Here is a 17440-nt window from a genome sequence, read left to right as displayed (position 1 = left end):
AACTCACTGTTCTGCTCTGCTTTTCCCACCTAGGCCTTTATCTTGATATTTAGTGTTGTTTTTATCTGCTTGCTGTATTTCTATGTTGTCTACTTTTGTATTAGTTGCTTGTTGTTTATTGCTTTTATTACTTTCATTGCTTTTATTCTGTGAAGCGTCTTTGAGTTCTTGGAAAGCTATATAAATAAAACGAATTATTATTATTATTTATTATTATTGTTGTTGTTATCGTCATTATTGTTGTTATTGTTATTGTTGTTGTTGTTGTTGTTATTGTTATTATTATTATTTTATGTAAAAATGGTGACAGAATACATTTGAACCACCTGTTCACTAGCAAGTGCCACACCATCAGTGAGCTGCCCATAATTGTTTATTAAGTCAGAATAAGTGTAATGCTGATTGCAGGTAAGGTAACCACGGTGTGGGGAAGGCTTCGTTAAGGATCAGTAGCAGCTCTCGGGCTGGCAGATTCCCATAAAGCCCCCTTAGGAAGGAGAGCAGACTGAGCAATGCACAGATTTTGACTGTTGGAGCAGATATAAAGTTAGTTAGCTACTTAGTCACATGAAGAACTTGTACGGGCTCAGGGAATCTGATTTGAAACACAAGCAAAGATCCGATCGCCATCTCGGTCAGTTTGCTTCGCTTGAGTGAATAATTCAGGTAGCCGTTGGAGACACAGTAGCTGTTGCATATGGTAGGATGGTGATATGGATAATTTAATGGATGTTATATTGGTTTCTGCAATGAGCAAAATTAAGAAGTTAGCAAGATGCTGATTTCATCATTTGTGTCAGATTGATGATTAATGAGCATGTCGATGATAGGGTTAATTTGTGGTGTGCAAGGTAAGATTCAGGGTGGTTCTTTGATTAGCTTTAAAACTGGTAAGTCAGCACCAACTGGAGGTGGTTGCTGGGTGGAATAGCAGAATAATGGGAGACAGGTATGGAGGTGTGGAAATGTTGAAATGAGGAAATGAAGGAATGGAGAACTGGTATCCCGGTGCAGAGGCGAGAGGTTGTTGAGATGAGGGGACAGAAGAAAGGCAGGGAAATGGATGGAGCACAGAATTGTGAACCGATGTTGGTTAAAGTCAGGAACAGAATAAGAGCTAAGATTGTAAAAATAGGGGATAGAAGCAAATGAAACTGACACCTTGGTATGAGAAACAAGAGTGGGAAGTTGTTGTGGGTAGTAGAGGTGAGACCAAGTGACATCCTGGTGGAGGAAATGAGAGCAGAAGATTGTTGGATGTGGATGGTACAGGTAAGGGGAAACTGGCATCCCAGCGCAACAATGAGAGCCGAAGACTGTCAAAATAGGGATAGAAGCAAGTGAAACTGGCTTCCTGGTGCCAAAAACAAGAGCAGGAGATTGTTGATGTGGATGGTAGAGATGAGACCTACTGGCATCCCGGTGCTGGAAAAGAAAGCAGTAGGACGGTTGGAGTAAAGAGGATCTGGCATCCCGATGCTTATAAGAAGGGTTGTGAGGGTTAGAGGTTAATGTGGTGTTAGAAGTTAGTCAACATGATAGGACTGGTGACTGATGTGGGTGATATGGGTATGAGAAACTGGCATTGCGGTCCCAGGAATAAGAGGGGTAGCAGTAGTGATGCAGTACAGTGAAGATGATTGTAGGAGGAAGATCTGCTTTAAATTAGTCTTTTTTTTTTTTTTGAAAGGTACATGAAATAGTACATGTGGTGGCTGGGTGACTTAATGAACCATGTATGTGAAATGTTAAAGCTGAACGTGTGGCAAAGGTTCAACAGTAGAACTAATGGTTGAAATGCCCTCGGAGTAATCAAGTGGGACTGTGTGAGCACAAGATTCCATTGCCCATTACATGTTAAATTACATGAAAGATTGCTTTAATATAACCGCAAATAATTATCTGCTATGTAAAGAGATAGTGAAATAATGATGTCCTCAGCAGAGATGAAGTTCCATGGCCTCTGTGTGCTGTAATCTGAGATACTGGGTTCTATGTTTTGGCAACTGCCCGGCTGTGTGTACATGTTAACAGCATCGACTGTATAAAAAGATGAGATGCTGGTGCTGTGCTATGCAAATTATGCAGGGTAGATATTTTTGATTCATTTGATCCACTTCATATTTTATACACACATTAGGTTACAGCACCTTATAGTAACATTTATTAATGTAGTTCAACAGTCTTCAGTATGCCCTGGCCCAAGATCATGCAAATCTAATGACTCCTGGTTAAAGGAGCAAACTTTCCTCATCATTTGACAGTCAAATCTGTACTGATTGGCAGTCAGTATGTAAACTTAAATATAATTTATTAACTTGAAAGACCCATTCGATAAAAGCCTTTATTTTGAAAAAAATAAATCTTGTTAAATGTCCGTATGACCTTTTCATATGATAGAACACACATCATGAGCAAAATAAACAGGCAACACAATGGCTGAGCATATCTACCTTGAAACTGCAGTGCACTTGAAATAAACTCAAAAACACAGTTTCAGACCTCCATGGTCTCATAAGTAACAGACCTAAATTACCAATCCTGTCAGCTTTGAGGGATGAGCTTACTGTATCATTATTCATTAAACAGAACTGATTTTCAGTAGCACAGAGTAGTTAGAAGTGTCTGAGCGCAGTCATAGTAGAGCTGGTGTGCTCAAGCTTAAGCAGGTGAGAAAAGGATGCACATTCATTCAAGAAGCAACAGTGAAGTTACAACAGTTTACAGCAGGAAAAGATCATTGTCATTAAAAAAACTTCTACATGTGTAACTTTGACACAGAGATTAATTTTTAGAGGCTAAATCCATAACTGGAGAGACACTTTAATTTGTCAGTGTGTTGTAGACATAGTAAACGTGATGTTGGTGAATTAAATGGTTTTCCATATTGTGAACACTTTTCCATGCGTGTCTTCCCCTTCAACCCTTCAGGTCTGCCCATTTGCACACCAACGGTATATTAGTGAACAGCCTGCTCTACCATCTGAGTCATGGCCACCTGTAGTTTTAGTTTAAACTGCACACATTGTGTTCTGTGGATTGTCCAGAGTGACAACAGCGGTTTCTGCTGTTTCAGCAAAATGTCTTTAATGTCCATTGTATTGGTGCTATTCTAAAGTTAGAGCTCAAATTAAATCTAGGCTAAATGTCTAAATATCCAGATACTACTTAGGTGAAGTCAAAGCATTCTCATTTTTATTTTATTTGTATGCTGTTTACCTTTTACTAATTGGGATGACGCAACATGGTCAATAAACTGGCAGAAAAAAACGTTCACCTGCATCACAGTGAAGAACTAAAGGACAATAATGCAATCCTCTAATTATACAGGCCTTTACCCAAACACACTGCAGTAGGAAATCATTTGTTGTGATTATCATCTGCATTTAATTGATGGTTCAGAAAACACTGAAATTCCTGTCATCAATAGAAATAGACATATCTTTGCATTGAACTAAACTATCTACAGTAGCTTTAAGGCTGAGTTTATTAAACTGTTTCCATAGGCTGACTGTTGCCTTATTTTTATTTGCTTCAGTGCTTAGATCAGTTCATGCTTGGTTTAATGCCACTACTGCAAATCATTGTATTTAACGAGCAAAACTGAAAACTCTAATGATCTACTTAATATGCCCCCCAAAGTGTCCCGACAAAACTATATTTTTACAATAAAATGTACAGTTCTGAAGGCGCTCGTCCTGAGCTCGGCGCCGTGACCTGGCTGTTTGCTGTGCAAGGAAACATCATGGTTTCTAAGGCTGCAAACAATCCCAGTGACACGTCACAAAATCAGTGGAGTTCCCCGCTGTGTGTGTGTAATATGCGCGCAGTCCCTCTCAGTGTACAGGTCCTATGGATCTGCTGCTGTGTGATGCAGCTGCTGTTAAAGAAAAGAAAGTTCAAAGACATTCTACTTTTGCTTGTTGAGCGCTGTCTGATGAAGGCTCTTTACAGTTGGATGTGACTTGGTGATGCTGTGATACTGAAAAAGATTAAGCTGAGTTCCATCACAGCGTGATTTGGATATTCTAGTCCAGTTCCAATTTCAGTGATTGTCTGCTATAAACTGCATGTGCGCTTTATGTTTGAGCTGCATTGTTCGCTTTCTAAACATCTGTAGCTACATTTATCTGGATCAAACTGTCATGTAAATACACAGAACTGTATGTCTGTGGTAACAACAAAAAATAATCTTTGTGACGTTTCTTGTGACCATATAATAAAGACCAAAAAATGTTTGCAGCTTAATCAGGGTTAACATATAGGACAGTTATAGGGAATACCAGAGTAGTGTCAGATGTGTCTGCTGCATGCGTCTGGTGTGTCTAACATCCTTGCTTAGACTGTAATTATCATGAATTACGGATGGGTTTTACATGTGGACAAAGAAATCATCTTGTTTGCAATTATCATAATGGCTATGATCTTTAAAACATAACCCTCACGAATAAATACAATTATACTATTAATATTATGATGCTATATTAACATTTCAGTCACACTTTATGTGCAGCAGTCTCTTTTTGACAAGTGAGGAGCTGCAATAAATGAGTTAGATCGGTCACAAACAAAAAAAGAGTTGGTCATAATCAAGGGCACAAATCAGGTAAAATAAGGACGTGAAGACATGGGCATGGTTGTTTCCATGGTCGTCAGGCAGCTTTGCGCACACGATCACTTTTTGGCTCAACAGCTGTCTGCAGTCCAAGCGAAAGACTTCAACTTTAAAGCCCAATATCACGGAAAGCCGATCGGACTTTAAACCTCTTTATATTATGTGCACGGAGAAGCGAGCTGTGTGTTATTTTCAGATGGCAATCATTGCTTTCTGTCCCGTAGTTCCTGAATACAGCTGGATAGCGGAACAATTTTTCCGATCTTCATCCGAAGCCATACGAGCGTTTCCGAAACGTAACTCGTGGTCTAATTTCATTGGCGAATCGCTCGTCCAATCAGGCGCGGCCATCTGTGCAGCGCTCGGCGCCGTTGAAATTCTCCGGTTACGTTTCCATCAGCTTCAGTAGCTGCCTGAGCTCGGACCAGTGCTCCGTACGTCCCGCCACCGGACCGAAGCTGCCAAAATGAAGCTTCCAGCGGCCGTTCTTGCACTTTTGGCCTCGATAGCTTTTACCACTGACGCTGCGGTCTACTTTAAGGAGCAGTTCCTGGATGGAGGTGCAGTATTTGTGCAGTTTCTGACCTCTTGTCCTAGATAATATATGCATGACTGTGTGAAGAAAGTGGCTGCCTGAGCGGCGTTGAATAGGAGGCCTATCACTTGTTCATTTCCTTAAGGCCAACTTAATATCTGGCCATTAAGAAGGACGTTACTACTAAAATAAGCTTCCTGCACCGATTCAAGCCATTATAACAACGCTAGGCCTCGTTGTGTCTCTTAGGCAGTGTTAGGGTGAGGTTGTTAGCTAAAGTAGCCTAATACAGCAGGAAAGTGTATAGAAAATGTTCTTATATTAGTTTTAGGATGTAACTTGTCTGAATTCATTCAATCAATGTGAATGCGATCGAATGTGACTTCGAGCGTTTGCATCCTTGTCTGAATATAATTTCACTTTTGATTTGACAAACCCTATCTGAGTTATTCAGGTCAGTCCAGTTTCACTGCGGCGCTGCTGTCACGCTTTTGATGGTTAAAAAACTCTTACTTTGTGCTCTCGGTGAGCATCAGCAGTGGGAATAAAAAAGAACAACTTCGATAAAAATGTTTTAAAAAGCATCCAATTAACTGTTAAGACACGATTTGAGTAATACAAACGTTTAAAATAGAGAGTGAACCACAGTTGGTGGCGGAAAAGTTGTAAATGACGCTCCCTCCTCACCAAATCCCCTGTTCTCCACATTTACACTTCTATTAGGAAGTCGTCTAATGGAGGTGTTTTTCTCCTAATACACTGCACCAGTTCCAAGTATGTAGGGAGGAGCAGTAAAGTAAATATCTAATGTAGTCTGGTGATCTGGTGTTCCCAGCAGGAGTAACCAGGTGAGTTGCTGTCTTTCAGATGGATGGAAGAGCCGTTGGCTCGAGTCGAAGCACAAGTCAGACTACGGCCAGTGGAAACTGAGTGCTGGAAAGTTCTATGGAGATGCTGAGGCTGATAAAGGTAATTCTTCTATATTTTATCAGAGATAAAAATGGATTTGCATTAAGTTGGTTCTCTAGCATGTCTCAGATTGTTCCAGAAGGTGACCTCTCATGCAAATGCATGTAAAACAGGCTTGTTTGTATGAAGTGTCCCCAGTACAACTACCTCAAAGGCAAGAACACTCAAGATTATTTCCAGGACTGGAATATCCTGCTCTGGAACTTCAAGCTGCCACTGAGCCCTTACCAACACCCCCAACTCTCATTGCACTGAATACAATTTTGCATTGATTGTACTCAAATGAATTGAGAAATATTTTAAATGAAACTGCATTTTTGACACAAAAACTCTCTTCAAGACAAAATTTCATCCATTCCACTAAAAGTCTACTGCAATCATGCCAGTTGATAGTGTACTGCAGGGACTACAGTTCCCAAAGCACATTTTTATTAAAATTGCACAAACCAGTTTATACACAGTAAGGCTGGTGATATACTTCCTGTGTCCTTAAGTGAGCCTACACGGATCCCTCTGCACACATTCCTGTGTTTGTGTAGACCGTCATCATGGTAGCTACACTGCAGAGCAATAGTGAGTATGCATGGAATATGTAGATACGGCATGCTGCACATGTACAGCATAGAGTTCTCCTCAGGGTAAAATTCACAGACACAGATTGTTCTTTTCCTATTTTCCATTGGCTTTTTAAAACTTTTACCCCAGGTGTTGTCACATCTTCTTCTGATGATTCATTATGACAGTGTAGTGTTTGTCCATGATTTATTGCATAAGTTTGTGCTGTAAAGTTTGACATTTTTACATGTGGGTCATTGGGAATTAACTCACTTTTGGAACCAGCCTCAAGTGGCCATTTAAGAAACTGCAGTTTTTGACACTTGTGTGTTGCCTTTGTTTTTCAGCCCTGGAGGTTTCTGTATGAAATTGCCCCTTGAGGGTAATAAAGTTTTACTATAGTCTACTCACTTAATTGCAGTTGTCAGATTTGTACAGCTTGTCAGTCCAGGTTTGGTTAAATGCCATACAAATTTGTTTTGTCCCTTTTGATAGTAATGGCAAATCTTTTCCTAAGGAAACCTTGTCAAGAAGAAAATAATGCAGAGTCACAAACAAAAGTCATGGATTTGTGTCCTCCTTGCTAACAGCCGTTCATTTCTGTTTTCATATCTACACCTGCACCAGGTCTCCAGACCAGCCAGGATGCCCGCTTTTATGCCCTGTCAGCCCGCTTTGATCCCTTCAGCAATGAAGGAAAGCCCGTGGTCATCCAGTTCACTGTCAAACATGAACAGAAGATTGACTGTGGAGGCGGCTATGTCAAGATCTTCCCCTCTGACCTCGACCAGAGCGACATGCATGGAGATTCACAATATTACATAATGTTCGGTGAGTCATGTTTGCCCGGTAGAGGCACTGTGGCCTAACCACAGAACACAACTGTGGCCAGGCCCAAGTGAGGGGACAGTACTTGAAAGGGTGCCTGATGTATTTCCCTGACAATTTATTTTGATATTCAGCTGCTTGAAATGTAGTCGTTACTGTGCTTCTTCTGTAATGCTAAATAAAGGAAATATAGGAAACAACATAATGTGACCTGTGTGTTCAGGACCTGACATTTGTGGATACAGCACGAAGAAGGTTCACGTGATTTTCAACTACAAGGGCCAGAACTACCTCATTAAGAAAGACGTCAAATGCAAGGTAGCTATGGATTAGGCCTGATGAATGATGTCGATTTCTGTATTTAGTTAACATAAATTCAAAAAGGATTACTCTCTAACTTCTCCTCATTCCAGGATGATGAGCTGACCCACCTATACACACTGATCCTGAATCCAGACCAGACATACGAGGTAAAGATCGACAATGAGAAGGTGGAATCTGGCTCCTTGGAGGACGACTGGGACATGCTACCTCCGAAGAAGATTAAGGACCCTGAGGCCAAGAAGCCGACTGACTGGGATGACAGGGCCAAGATCGATGATCCCAGCGACTCCAAGCCTGAAGTAGGAAATCAGATCTTCACATATCATGACTTGGGTTTTCAGCTCAGTTATTTGAACAGTGTACAATATCTGAAACTCCTGCAACTTTTGAAACATACTCACTAGTATTCTCAGGCACAATGAGTATTAGTGATGAAAGCTAGTTCGCTAAGCTCAAAACTCATATCTTGCAAGAAAAGGCTACACTATAAACTACACTCCTGAGCATTTACAACAACACAATCAGGCTAATTTAGCTATCCGTATTCAGGGCTCAAGTCACATTACTGTTTTATTTTTTGCATCATGTCATAGCATCATATTTTTAGTGAGTAAGTGCTGATGTTTTCCAGGACTGGGACAAGCCAGAGACCATCCCAGACCCTGATGCCAAGAAACCTGATGACTGGGATGAGGACATGGATGGAGAATGGGAACCTCCCATGATCACCAACCCAGAGTATAAGGTACGGCTTGCATTGCTGAAGACATGACCTGGAGTTTTATAGATAAAAGGAATGATCACCAGTGTTCATGAGAAATTGAATGTCTGTTATATTCTGAAGGCATTACTTTTATCATGTAATAACCAGTGCCACCATTAGTCCTTATGTCGGTTATGACATCTTTGCAGGGTGAGTGGAAACCCAAGAAGATTGACAACCCTGACTACAAGGGAGCATGGGTCCACCCTGAGATAGACAATCCAGAGTACACTCATGAGCCCACCATGTACAAGTTTGACAACATTGGAGTACTGGGTCTGGATCTGTGGCAGGTAATGGTAACTACTCAACTATTTAGAGTTGTAATCACTAAATTATGATAACAGTATGTTCAGGCTTGTTTAATTCAAGTCAAAGTGGAAAGATCATGCACTACAGTTAAGTCAAGGAAAGTAGAATAGCAATTTCTTGAATTTTCTTGAATAAATAATGTTAACATGTTTGGTTTGTTTCTTCAAAGGTTAAATCTGGAACCATCTTTGACAACTTCCTGATCACTGATGATGTCAAAGAAGCAGAGGAGTTTGGGAAGGAAACCTGGGGAGCTACTAAGGTAGGACTGTAATATGTATGCATATAAGTACGTAGAGGCTAATAAACACCAAACAAAGCAGTATTTTAGTTCATATTTGATTTTTGTATAACCCTCTGAACACCAACACCCACTGGTAGTTTGAAATGCATGGTACCTTTTTTAAAATCACCAAAATGACTCAATTTATCAGCCAGCAACTATGAAAACAGTCTAAATCCAAAGAACCTTTGCATTTTCAATTTTTCGTTGGTCCTTGAACAAATATTTTGTGACCTGCTGTTCCATTAAGTAAAATTACCCAAATCTAAGCTAAAGTTGTGATATTTAATCCAAATCACTTTTTTCTCCATGTCTCATTTAATAATTTGCCAAAAAGAAATTGTTTGCACCTGTTAAAAAAAAAATAAAAAAAAAAATCTACATTGTCAGCACAACTGAGAAACCATGACTGATCAGCTGCAACCAACATTCACATTCTAAAAATTCAAGTACTTCTCAACTGAACTGCAGGCAGTGTTTACACAGAGCAGGTAGGAGACAAGTAGTGCAGTTTTTATAGGATGTCCATCCCCCATGTTTTTCCAGTATTTGCAACACCTGTGGGGACTTGTTGTGCATGTTAATTTCAGTTTTTTTCTCTCGCATTTAATAATAATAATAATTTTTAAAAAATAAATAAAAGAAAATTAAACATTTTTTCTTTTTTATGTTTTATGGTGCTCTGTGTCATACTATATCTTTTTTTTTTTTTTTGAGGCCTCCCTATATTCTAACTGTGTTTGTGCTGTTTCCACAGAAGTGGTACAGTACTTCATACTACAGTAAAAAAAAAAAAAAAAAAGCTCACAGTGAGAAGAAAATTAGATGGTAGCAAAAACCACTCAAAAACTATTCTATTAAAAAAACAAACAAACAAAAAAGAAAAATATTTAGTACTTAGAGGTGTTCATTTGGAAGTAAAGTCGCCCAAATTTCTTGCCTACGATTTTCACCACGCAGGGTTTGATTCCCAGTAGCAGGACTTATTTGCTTTTGTTTGTCAACAGTCATTGGAAGTGGGACTCCGGCTAGGGATCGCATCATTGTTTCTGCCCTACAGAATTACACTTGCTGTTCTGAACTAACTGGCACATCAGGACGTAATATTTGTTAGTCGTGACAACTGACAGTCCTGTCGCGTGTTGGGGAGGGGGTGTTCCAAATTTTGACAAAAGGGGGAAAGATGTGTCAGACACCACTGCAGGTCACTAGTGTAGGAAATGACAGTTAGGAGATAATGAGGAAAGAATTTTTATTATAGACATTTAGTTTTACAATTCATATTCAAGCACCTTGATCTTGCTGTTTACCTCCAGCTTCTCTAAATGGAGCTGGGGCTAAGTCTACTGTGATTGCTTTATGGCAAGAGCTGCTAATGGAGCAGTAAACCTCTGCAGGGAAGCAAAAATACCTTAAAATACCTTATTTCAATACTATTGAAGTACATACTGATTAAATGGTAATAACTGTCCTACTTATTACCAGCTGCGCTGAACTCTGCACAGGAACAGGTCTGAAAATGTAACACACATTGAATTCGGACAATAGTAAACAATACACATCCTCACTAATTGGTACCCGACCTCTTTCATTTCGGTGCCACATACCAAATGGGATCCCGTAAAATTTTTTACTGCCCCAAAGATATACTTGTTGTAGAAACATAAACCCATAGAAAGTACTTCATCGTCAAATTAGTAAACACGGAGACTGCTGAACTCACTACAGTGATGCATCATTATTGGGTCTCTCAGATCATGGCAGTGGATAAGGACTTTTGTCCCAATTCTACATCCTCATCTAGCTAAGTAGGGTCAAACATGGCCTACTTGAAAATGTTCTGTAACTTCAGAGATGTGATGGCTTGCTAGCGGACTATTCATAATCTAGCTCAGAAGGTGGTCTGTAAATGTATGAGACTAACAACTGATGTGATGATTATGTGAGCAGTCATATCTGAGCATCAGCTCTAGTCCACATGGTAGAATAGGTCGGCCGTTAAATGAAGATATGGTTCGATCTTGTGCTCAATCAAGAATTAAGCAGAGAAAATAGTTCTATTTGGAAGATAACCTTAAGTCTTGGAGTCAGTCCAATTCCACACTAGTTTCAGTTTGGACATCATCTTACCACAGTGCAACTCGTTAGCATGTGTTCAGACTGGGCATGCTTGACATAAATAGAATTTATGACTTTATAAAGTATTGTGCTGACAGTGGACAAACTAGTAACTTGATGTCAACACTCTTGTGATTCACGCCACTGTACAGGAATGCTGCCATTAAGCTTAAACTGTGTTCATGCTGCAGGTGCAATGCATTTTAGTCCATCACTTCTGTTCTTCATGTACAGCATAATGTGTTCATTAACCTAAACACTCGTCAAAAACATGATTCTAAATTGTCTTGTTTACCCACATAGGGACCAGAGAAGAAGATGAAGGAGGAGCAGGAGGACATGGAGAGGAAACTGAGGGAGGAGGAGGAGAAGAGCAAGAAAAAGGACACTGAAGGTGATGAGGAAGAGGAAGAGGAGGACGATGAGGAAGATGACGAGGAGGAGGGTGAGGAAGCAGATGGTAAGCATGATGAGGAGATGGAGGAGGACGCTGGGACAGAAGAGGAGGATATCAAAGAGAAGGATGAGTTGTAGAGGAGAGGAGCCGGTTGATGGACTGCTGTGTGCTCCTCTTCAATCTAACCACAGAAAATTGGCAAAAGCCCTTTGGACTCTGGCCTTTCATACAGCAGCCTTTTATTCAGGTGTAGGAATGGGGAAGGGGTGAAAGATGGGGTCAGGTCAGATATATTTTTTAATGATCCTCTTGTTGCTTTTTTAAACCTTCAAATTTGAGAAGGAGAAGGGTTTACATGTTTTTCCTTAAGTTTGTATGTCTGCTTTGGTTGCAAAATTTCTAATTTAAGGTGATTTACTGCACATTGCAGGTGTCATGGTGTGTGTGCATCCTGCAGTTACTCAGAGAGCCAATTCATGTTCATGTTTTTCCTTTGTGGGGATGTCCAGTAAATTGAGGGTGTGTGATGTCAGCTTTGTGCACTTTGATCTCTCTCATGCAATGTAGTACAGTTTGTTTTTGCAGTGACCCCTTCATAATTTATTCAGACATTACATTCATTGTGTCTGTGTGTGTGTCTGTGTGTGTGTGTGTGTGTGTGTGTGTGTGTGTGTGTCTGTCTCTGAATGAGTGACTTTATCTTGGGCGTACACTGTTTAAGTTTCAGTGAATAAAATGAAGCTTCTCTCAAAACATCATCGTCTGTTTTCAGTGGAAGTCGGACTTGTGGGTGACAGAATGCCCCTAGTTTTATATCACTGTGCTGTGAAGGGAATGATTCACTGGCGATAGAGTGGTGAACAAACAAGCATGTTATATGAATTCATTATTTTATTAGAATTGTTCATTCGGAATCCTTTTTTTTTTTTTTAACAGGGATGCTCGATAGATTTTTTTTGCTGTGCCAAAATGGAACCTGTGTTTCAGTACAGTGGCAACAACACAAACGTGACCCATATTTTACCCTCTGCCGCTTAATTTTTTATCATTACTTTTCAATAATCTGCTGCTTGTGACTCCCACAATGTAATTAGGGTGACCCTTAATGGACGAAAGCTGGTGATCTCTTAAAATACTGATTACTTATATTGGTTGTATATGTCTACAGGTAGTGGTAGAGACAAATTCAGATTTTTAAGATTATTTTTAGATACCTGAAGAAGTAAGACTATCCAGTAGAGATACGTTTTGGTCAGCAGAAATGTGTTTTTCATGTTTGCTTGTTCCCTTTATCACCTTGCTGCCCTTCAGATTCACTTTATGAAGCACTGCCCTTTGATAAACCCTGCTCATAAGGTTTTAATACCTGACATGTTTTACTTGAGGAAATTGGCCTCACAATACAGGGCTCATAATGAATTACATTCAGACATTGTAATAAGAAATGTATGCAGACAGCATACTGTACGGCTGGACCCGCTGTGCTGGAATCGGGATATCAATTTTGATCTCTGAAAAAATAGGCTCCAAAGAATAGCAGAACATCTGTCCACGCTGAGGAGGACTGTCCATAGAGATAAAAGATGAACATGCAAAGTAGTTCACAAAAACAAAAAATGTGAATATGAATTTCAGTGATATCACAGAGCCTACTCTCTCCTGTTGTATACTGTGTTGGGCCTCCGACGTGGATATTTCCGACAGCACCTGAACGCGGCACCCTGCCATACATGGCCTACGACAGCAGATGGCGTCCGTGTCCCGCCTGCTCCGCGGCACCTAGACCGCTGAGTCACACATACATCCAGACCCGATAGATACTGTGCGAAAAGAGCGGCTTCAGTCGAGAACACCGACTGCACTGTTTTTGAAAGCAGCTTCTCCCGTTCCTACATCGAAAGATGCTGACGATAACCCTGAAGACCCTCCAACAGCAGACGTTCAAAATAGAGATAGACCCAGAAGTGACGGTGAGTAGAAGTTAACGGGCTGAAGTAAACACGGTGAGGCCGGGAGGGCTCCCAGACAGGCTGAGCTACACGGTACTGCTGCCCAGTGAGAGGACATGGCCGGGGAAAGATACGCACTTCATCAAAAGACATAGTTCTTTCACGTATTTGAAAAAGTAACGTCGACCTGACAAATATGCTGGTAGTCAAGTTAGCAGGCACGCAGTAGTGGACAGGAGTTCATACGAGGTTATACAGCTGGAGTCAGCGCGCGGAAGAGCACACAGCCCTACCTTCAAAGTAAAAGTGCAACTGAATTACAATCGTGCCAAAGTACACGTCCCTGGTATCAGAACCACGGTGGAACGGGTTTCATTGACTAAATCGTGCTGTGTCAGTATTTCGTCTGAATTCAATGGCTTTCGTGGTAATCTTAAAAGGTTTTGTAGCCGCAGGAAGAATGTACTTTGAAAACAGAAAGCGGATGTATCATGTGAAGGGATGTTGGGCTTGACAGTGTTTGACTTGTTTCGGTATCTCGCCATGAATGACGGTGCAGTATTTTAAACCTCCTGTCCGCTAATGAACAAATAAGGAAACTCATTAGTAGATCTTTGTGAGACAGAAAACAAATCCTTTTGACGTTTTTTCCCCCTCATATTTTAACTTCCAACAAGTTTAAATATAGTGTTATTGAAGTAACAAGGTATCCTGCCAGTGTTCTCGCGTGAATTGCAATGACCATCATAGTCAGTGGCACGAAGTTGTATAAAACTGCTGCAAGTTCATTCATTTCTATACACCGCTTAATCCTCATTAGGGTCGCGGAGGGCTGGAGCCTATCCCATCCGACTTAGGGCGAAGGCAGGGGACACCCTGGACAGGTCGCCAGTCCATCGCAGGGCCACACTTAGAGACAGACAACCAAGCACACTCACATTCACACCTACGGACAATTTAGAATCACCAATTAACCTCAACATGTTTTTGGACTGTGTGGGAGGAAGCCGGAGAACCCGGAGAGACTGCTGCAAGTTGTTTTTGTAAAACAAAAAGATTAAACATCTTGTTCTAATGATAACTGTTACATGAGAAAAACAAAACAAAACAAAATGCTGGGCAAATATTCATGTACAGTATACAACAAAATGTGCAATCACATATGTTTTAAATTTCCACAAATTTCTCAAGAGATTTTTCAGACATTTTTTCAGACTATTTTTTGAACTGTTCTTTGTTGTAGGGGTTGTGTTGCTCTACCTTTTGCTTTAAAAAGCCAAAAAGTGTTCAAGTCAGATTACACACTTGGTCAAGTCCCGGTTTTCACCTTTTTGTTCTTTGAAAACTCCTGTGTGAATTTGGCAGCATGCTGTACATGTTATCATGCTGGAATATTTCCCTTTATTTCTGCAGCCTGGGAGTCATGTTATCAGCTATTGTTTTGGTATATCTTTAATGTTTGACCAAACAATATGCCCCCAATAGTGATCAGGTTTCTCTTCATGTTCTTTAGATAAGTTTCATTTTGCAAGTTCATACTGAGAACGAGGGTTGGTTTCAGGATGTCGTCCATAGAAGTTGGCTTTATATAGTATCCTTCTCACTTCCTGAGCTGTTGCATCTCTTCTTTCTATTTCTGCTATTCTTATTTATTGCTTACCTTGTTCTGTTTGCACCATCAGGTTAGAGCTGTATTTTGTTGTATTGGAACTTTGTGCAACAAAAAAAAAAAAACAAAACTGAATCTTGTCTGACCTAATATTCCCTGAAAAACATGCGCAACCTATACACTACTTAAAATGTGTTGTTTTTCCCCAAATATAGCAGTGCTGGTGTCAGTAGTTGTGGACATACAGTATTCACATCCTCCCATTAAAGAAGGAAAAATATCTTGTTGAACAATCCTTTGAGGCAATCAGTGCAATCAAGTGTTTTCTGTAACTCTCAATCAGACTTCTGCACCTGTTGACAGGTATTTTGATTTTGGCCCACTGCTCATCAGGAAAGTACTCTAATTTGTCTGGGACAGTTTTGTTTATTTTAAATTATTCTTTTCAACCTCAATTCAAAAGCAATGTCTTATTTCACTAAATTATAATTTAGCAATTTTTTAAATTATTTTTTCAGTTTCCAGTTATTTGAGTGACTATTGTTAATTTTGCCTTTTCTTTAATGGAAGGGTATGAATACATTTGAGGATGATTGTATTTGTCATACTGACACTGACAAAAAAAACAAAACAGTGATGTACAGAATATATGAAAAGTTTACTAACACTGTCAAGTTTTCCACATTTTTGTTGTATTTCAAACTCATTTTAAAATTAATTCAGTTCCTTTATTCACATCATTCTACACATCATTGTCCACAGTGGTGAAGCAAATGCACATTTTTGGAGTGCTTTATTTAAAAAAAAAAAAAAAAGCAAGCTTACCAAAACATGAATACTAAATATTAAAACATTAGCATAAGTGAGTCAGACAACCAACAAGATAAGAACAAAAATGTCTGCATAGGATACTCTGTGTAAAGAAATTAGTTTTAAAAAAAGGTCAGTCAGTCCACAGAACAAGGATGGTATGCTGTTTTATTTTACACAATATTAAATAAATAAATAATTCTAGAAAATAAATATATTAATCATAAATAAATATAGCAAAGAAATATAGCAAAGAAATAAATAATAAAATACAATAATTAAATTAATGTGTTTTTTTAAATTATATTTTTTAAAGGACTACGTTTATTTATTTTAGGGGATTTTATTCATAATGTCACATTTATTTATTGCAGGACTTCCTTTATAGCCATATTTATTTACTTTGTAGGAATATTTATTTCCCTGTGCATTTATTATTAACTTGTCATGAGTAGATGTTGTGACATTGTCTTTCTATTTAAAGTGTATCAACTTAGTGCCACGAGCCATTAGCCAGCTTCGTGTTATCTTGTTAGTGAAACATTTTCGACAGAAACTCGAATATGTAATCTGTCTAAACTGACTCAAGGCAGGTTGTGGGCTCAATGCTTACTTTCTAGAGAACATTAACCATTGAACATTAACACATTGCTGTAACATATGATGGTTAGGTGTTTCCGGTAACAACTATCAGGCCCTGATCTGCTGTAGTTTTTACTGACATGATGTAATGTAGAGTTGTTTCACTCTCAGGAATATTAATGCTTCATCTGTGGATGTTTGTCAGGTGAAAACCCTGAAGGAGAAAATAGAGGAGGACAGAGGAAAAGATGCATTTCCTTCAGCAGGACAGAAACTCATCTATGCAGGTGAGCCAGTGTGACAGAAACAAGTTAGGGACATAGAAAATGCTCTGTCTGTTCAATTGGCAGCTGTTTCCTAAAAATAATAAATGGGAACAACCCAGACATTTTCTCTGTCAAGTGTGTAGTCACCTTTCAAAATCATTGCTCAAGGTATATTTATATATATATTATACATATTTATAATTGTAACAGTGGCACTAATAATAATCATACACACTATGTAGATCAGTTGTATGAATTAAAGTCACTTTAATAGCCTTCTCTTAAGTGATAAAGGTGGGAGAGCATAGAAGATGATGACCTCTAAAAATAGCTGTCCAATCCTCATTAGTTTGCTAAAGTCACCTCAGCACTTAAACAGTAGTGAGAATTCTTGTCTTAAAAATGAATCAAGTAGGTAATTAGAAAATTATCTCTATCTATCTATCTATCTATCTATCTATCTATCTATCTATCTATCTATCTATCTATCTATCTATCTATCTATCTATCTATCTATCTATCTAT

At 39.3% G+C, this 17440-nt stretch overlaps 2 protein-coding genes across 4 annotated transcripts in view; both read left to right on the top strand.

The window, feature by feature from the left end:
* Positions 1–3683: 3683 nt before the first annotated feature.
* Positions 3684–17440, top strand: part of rad23ab (RAD23 homolog A, nucleotide excision repair protein b) — a 25903-nt gene continuing 12146 nt past the window's right edge. Inside the window, exons 1-4 of one of the 3 annotated variants that reach the window (XM_008277321.1) lie at positions 3684–3695; positions 6894–6896; positions 13492–13669; positions 16855–16936. In XM_008277321.1, coding sequence (XP_008275543.1) covers positions 13601–13669; positions 16855–16936 — 151 coding nt within the window. In that variant the 5' untranslated portion in view covers positions 3684–3695; positions 6894–6896; positions 13492–13600. The remainder of the gene's footprint in view (positions 3696–6893; positions 6897–13491; positions 13670–16854; positions 16937–17440) is intronic. The other 2 variants (XM_008277322.1, XM_008277323.1) reach the window with 2 other exon arrangements.
* calr3a (calreticulin 3a) lies at positions 4989–12452 on the top strand. The gene is made up of 9 exons (XM_008277320.1): positions 4989–5175; positions 6018–6119; positions 7302–7505; positions 7726–7820; positions 7916–8125; positions 8458–8571; positions 8739–8882; positions 9071–9163; positions 11606–12452. The coding sequence occupies exons 1-9, from the start codon at positions 5082–5084 to the stop codon at positions 11834–11836; spliced, it is 1287 nt and encodes a 428-aa protein (XP_008275542.1). The 5' UTR covers positions 4989–5081; the 3' UTR covers positions 11837–12452.

The sequence above is a fragment of the Stegastes partitus genome, unplaced genomic scaffold (assembly GCF_000690725.1).
Source record: "Stegastes partitus isolate 25-593 unplaced genomic scaffold, Stegastes_partitus-1.0.2 Scaffold95, whole genome shotgun sequence".
Lineage (NCBI taxonomy): Eukaryota > Metazoa > Chordata > Actinopteri > Pomacentridae > Stegastes > Stegastes partitus.
The sequence above is the reverse complement of the archived record's forward strand: the minus strand, read 5'-3'. Positions and strand labels throughout refer to the sequence as shown.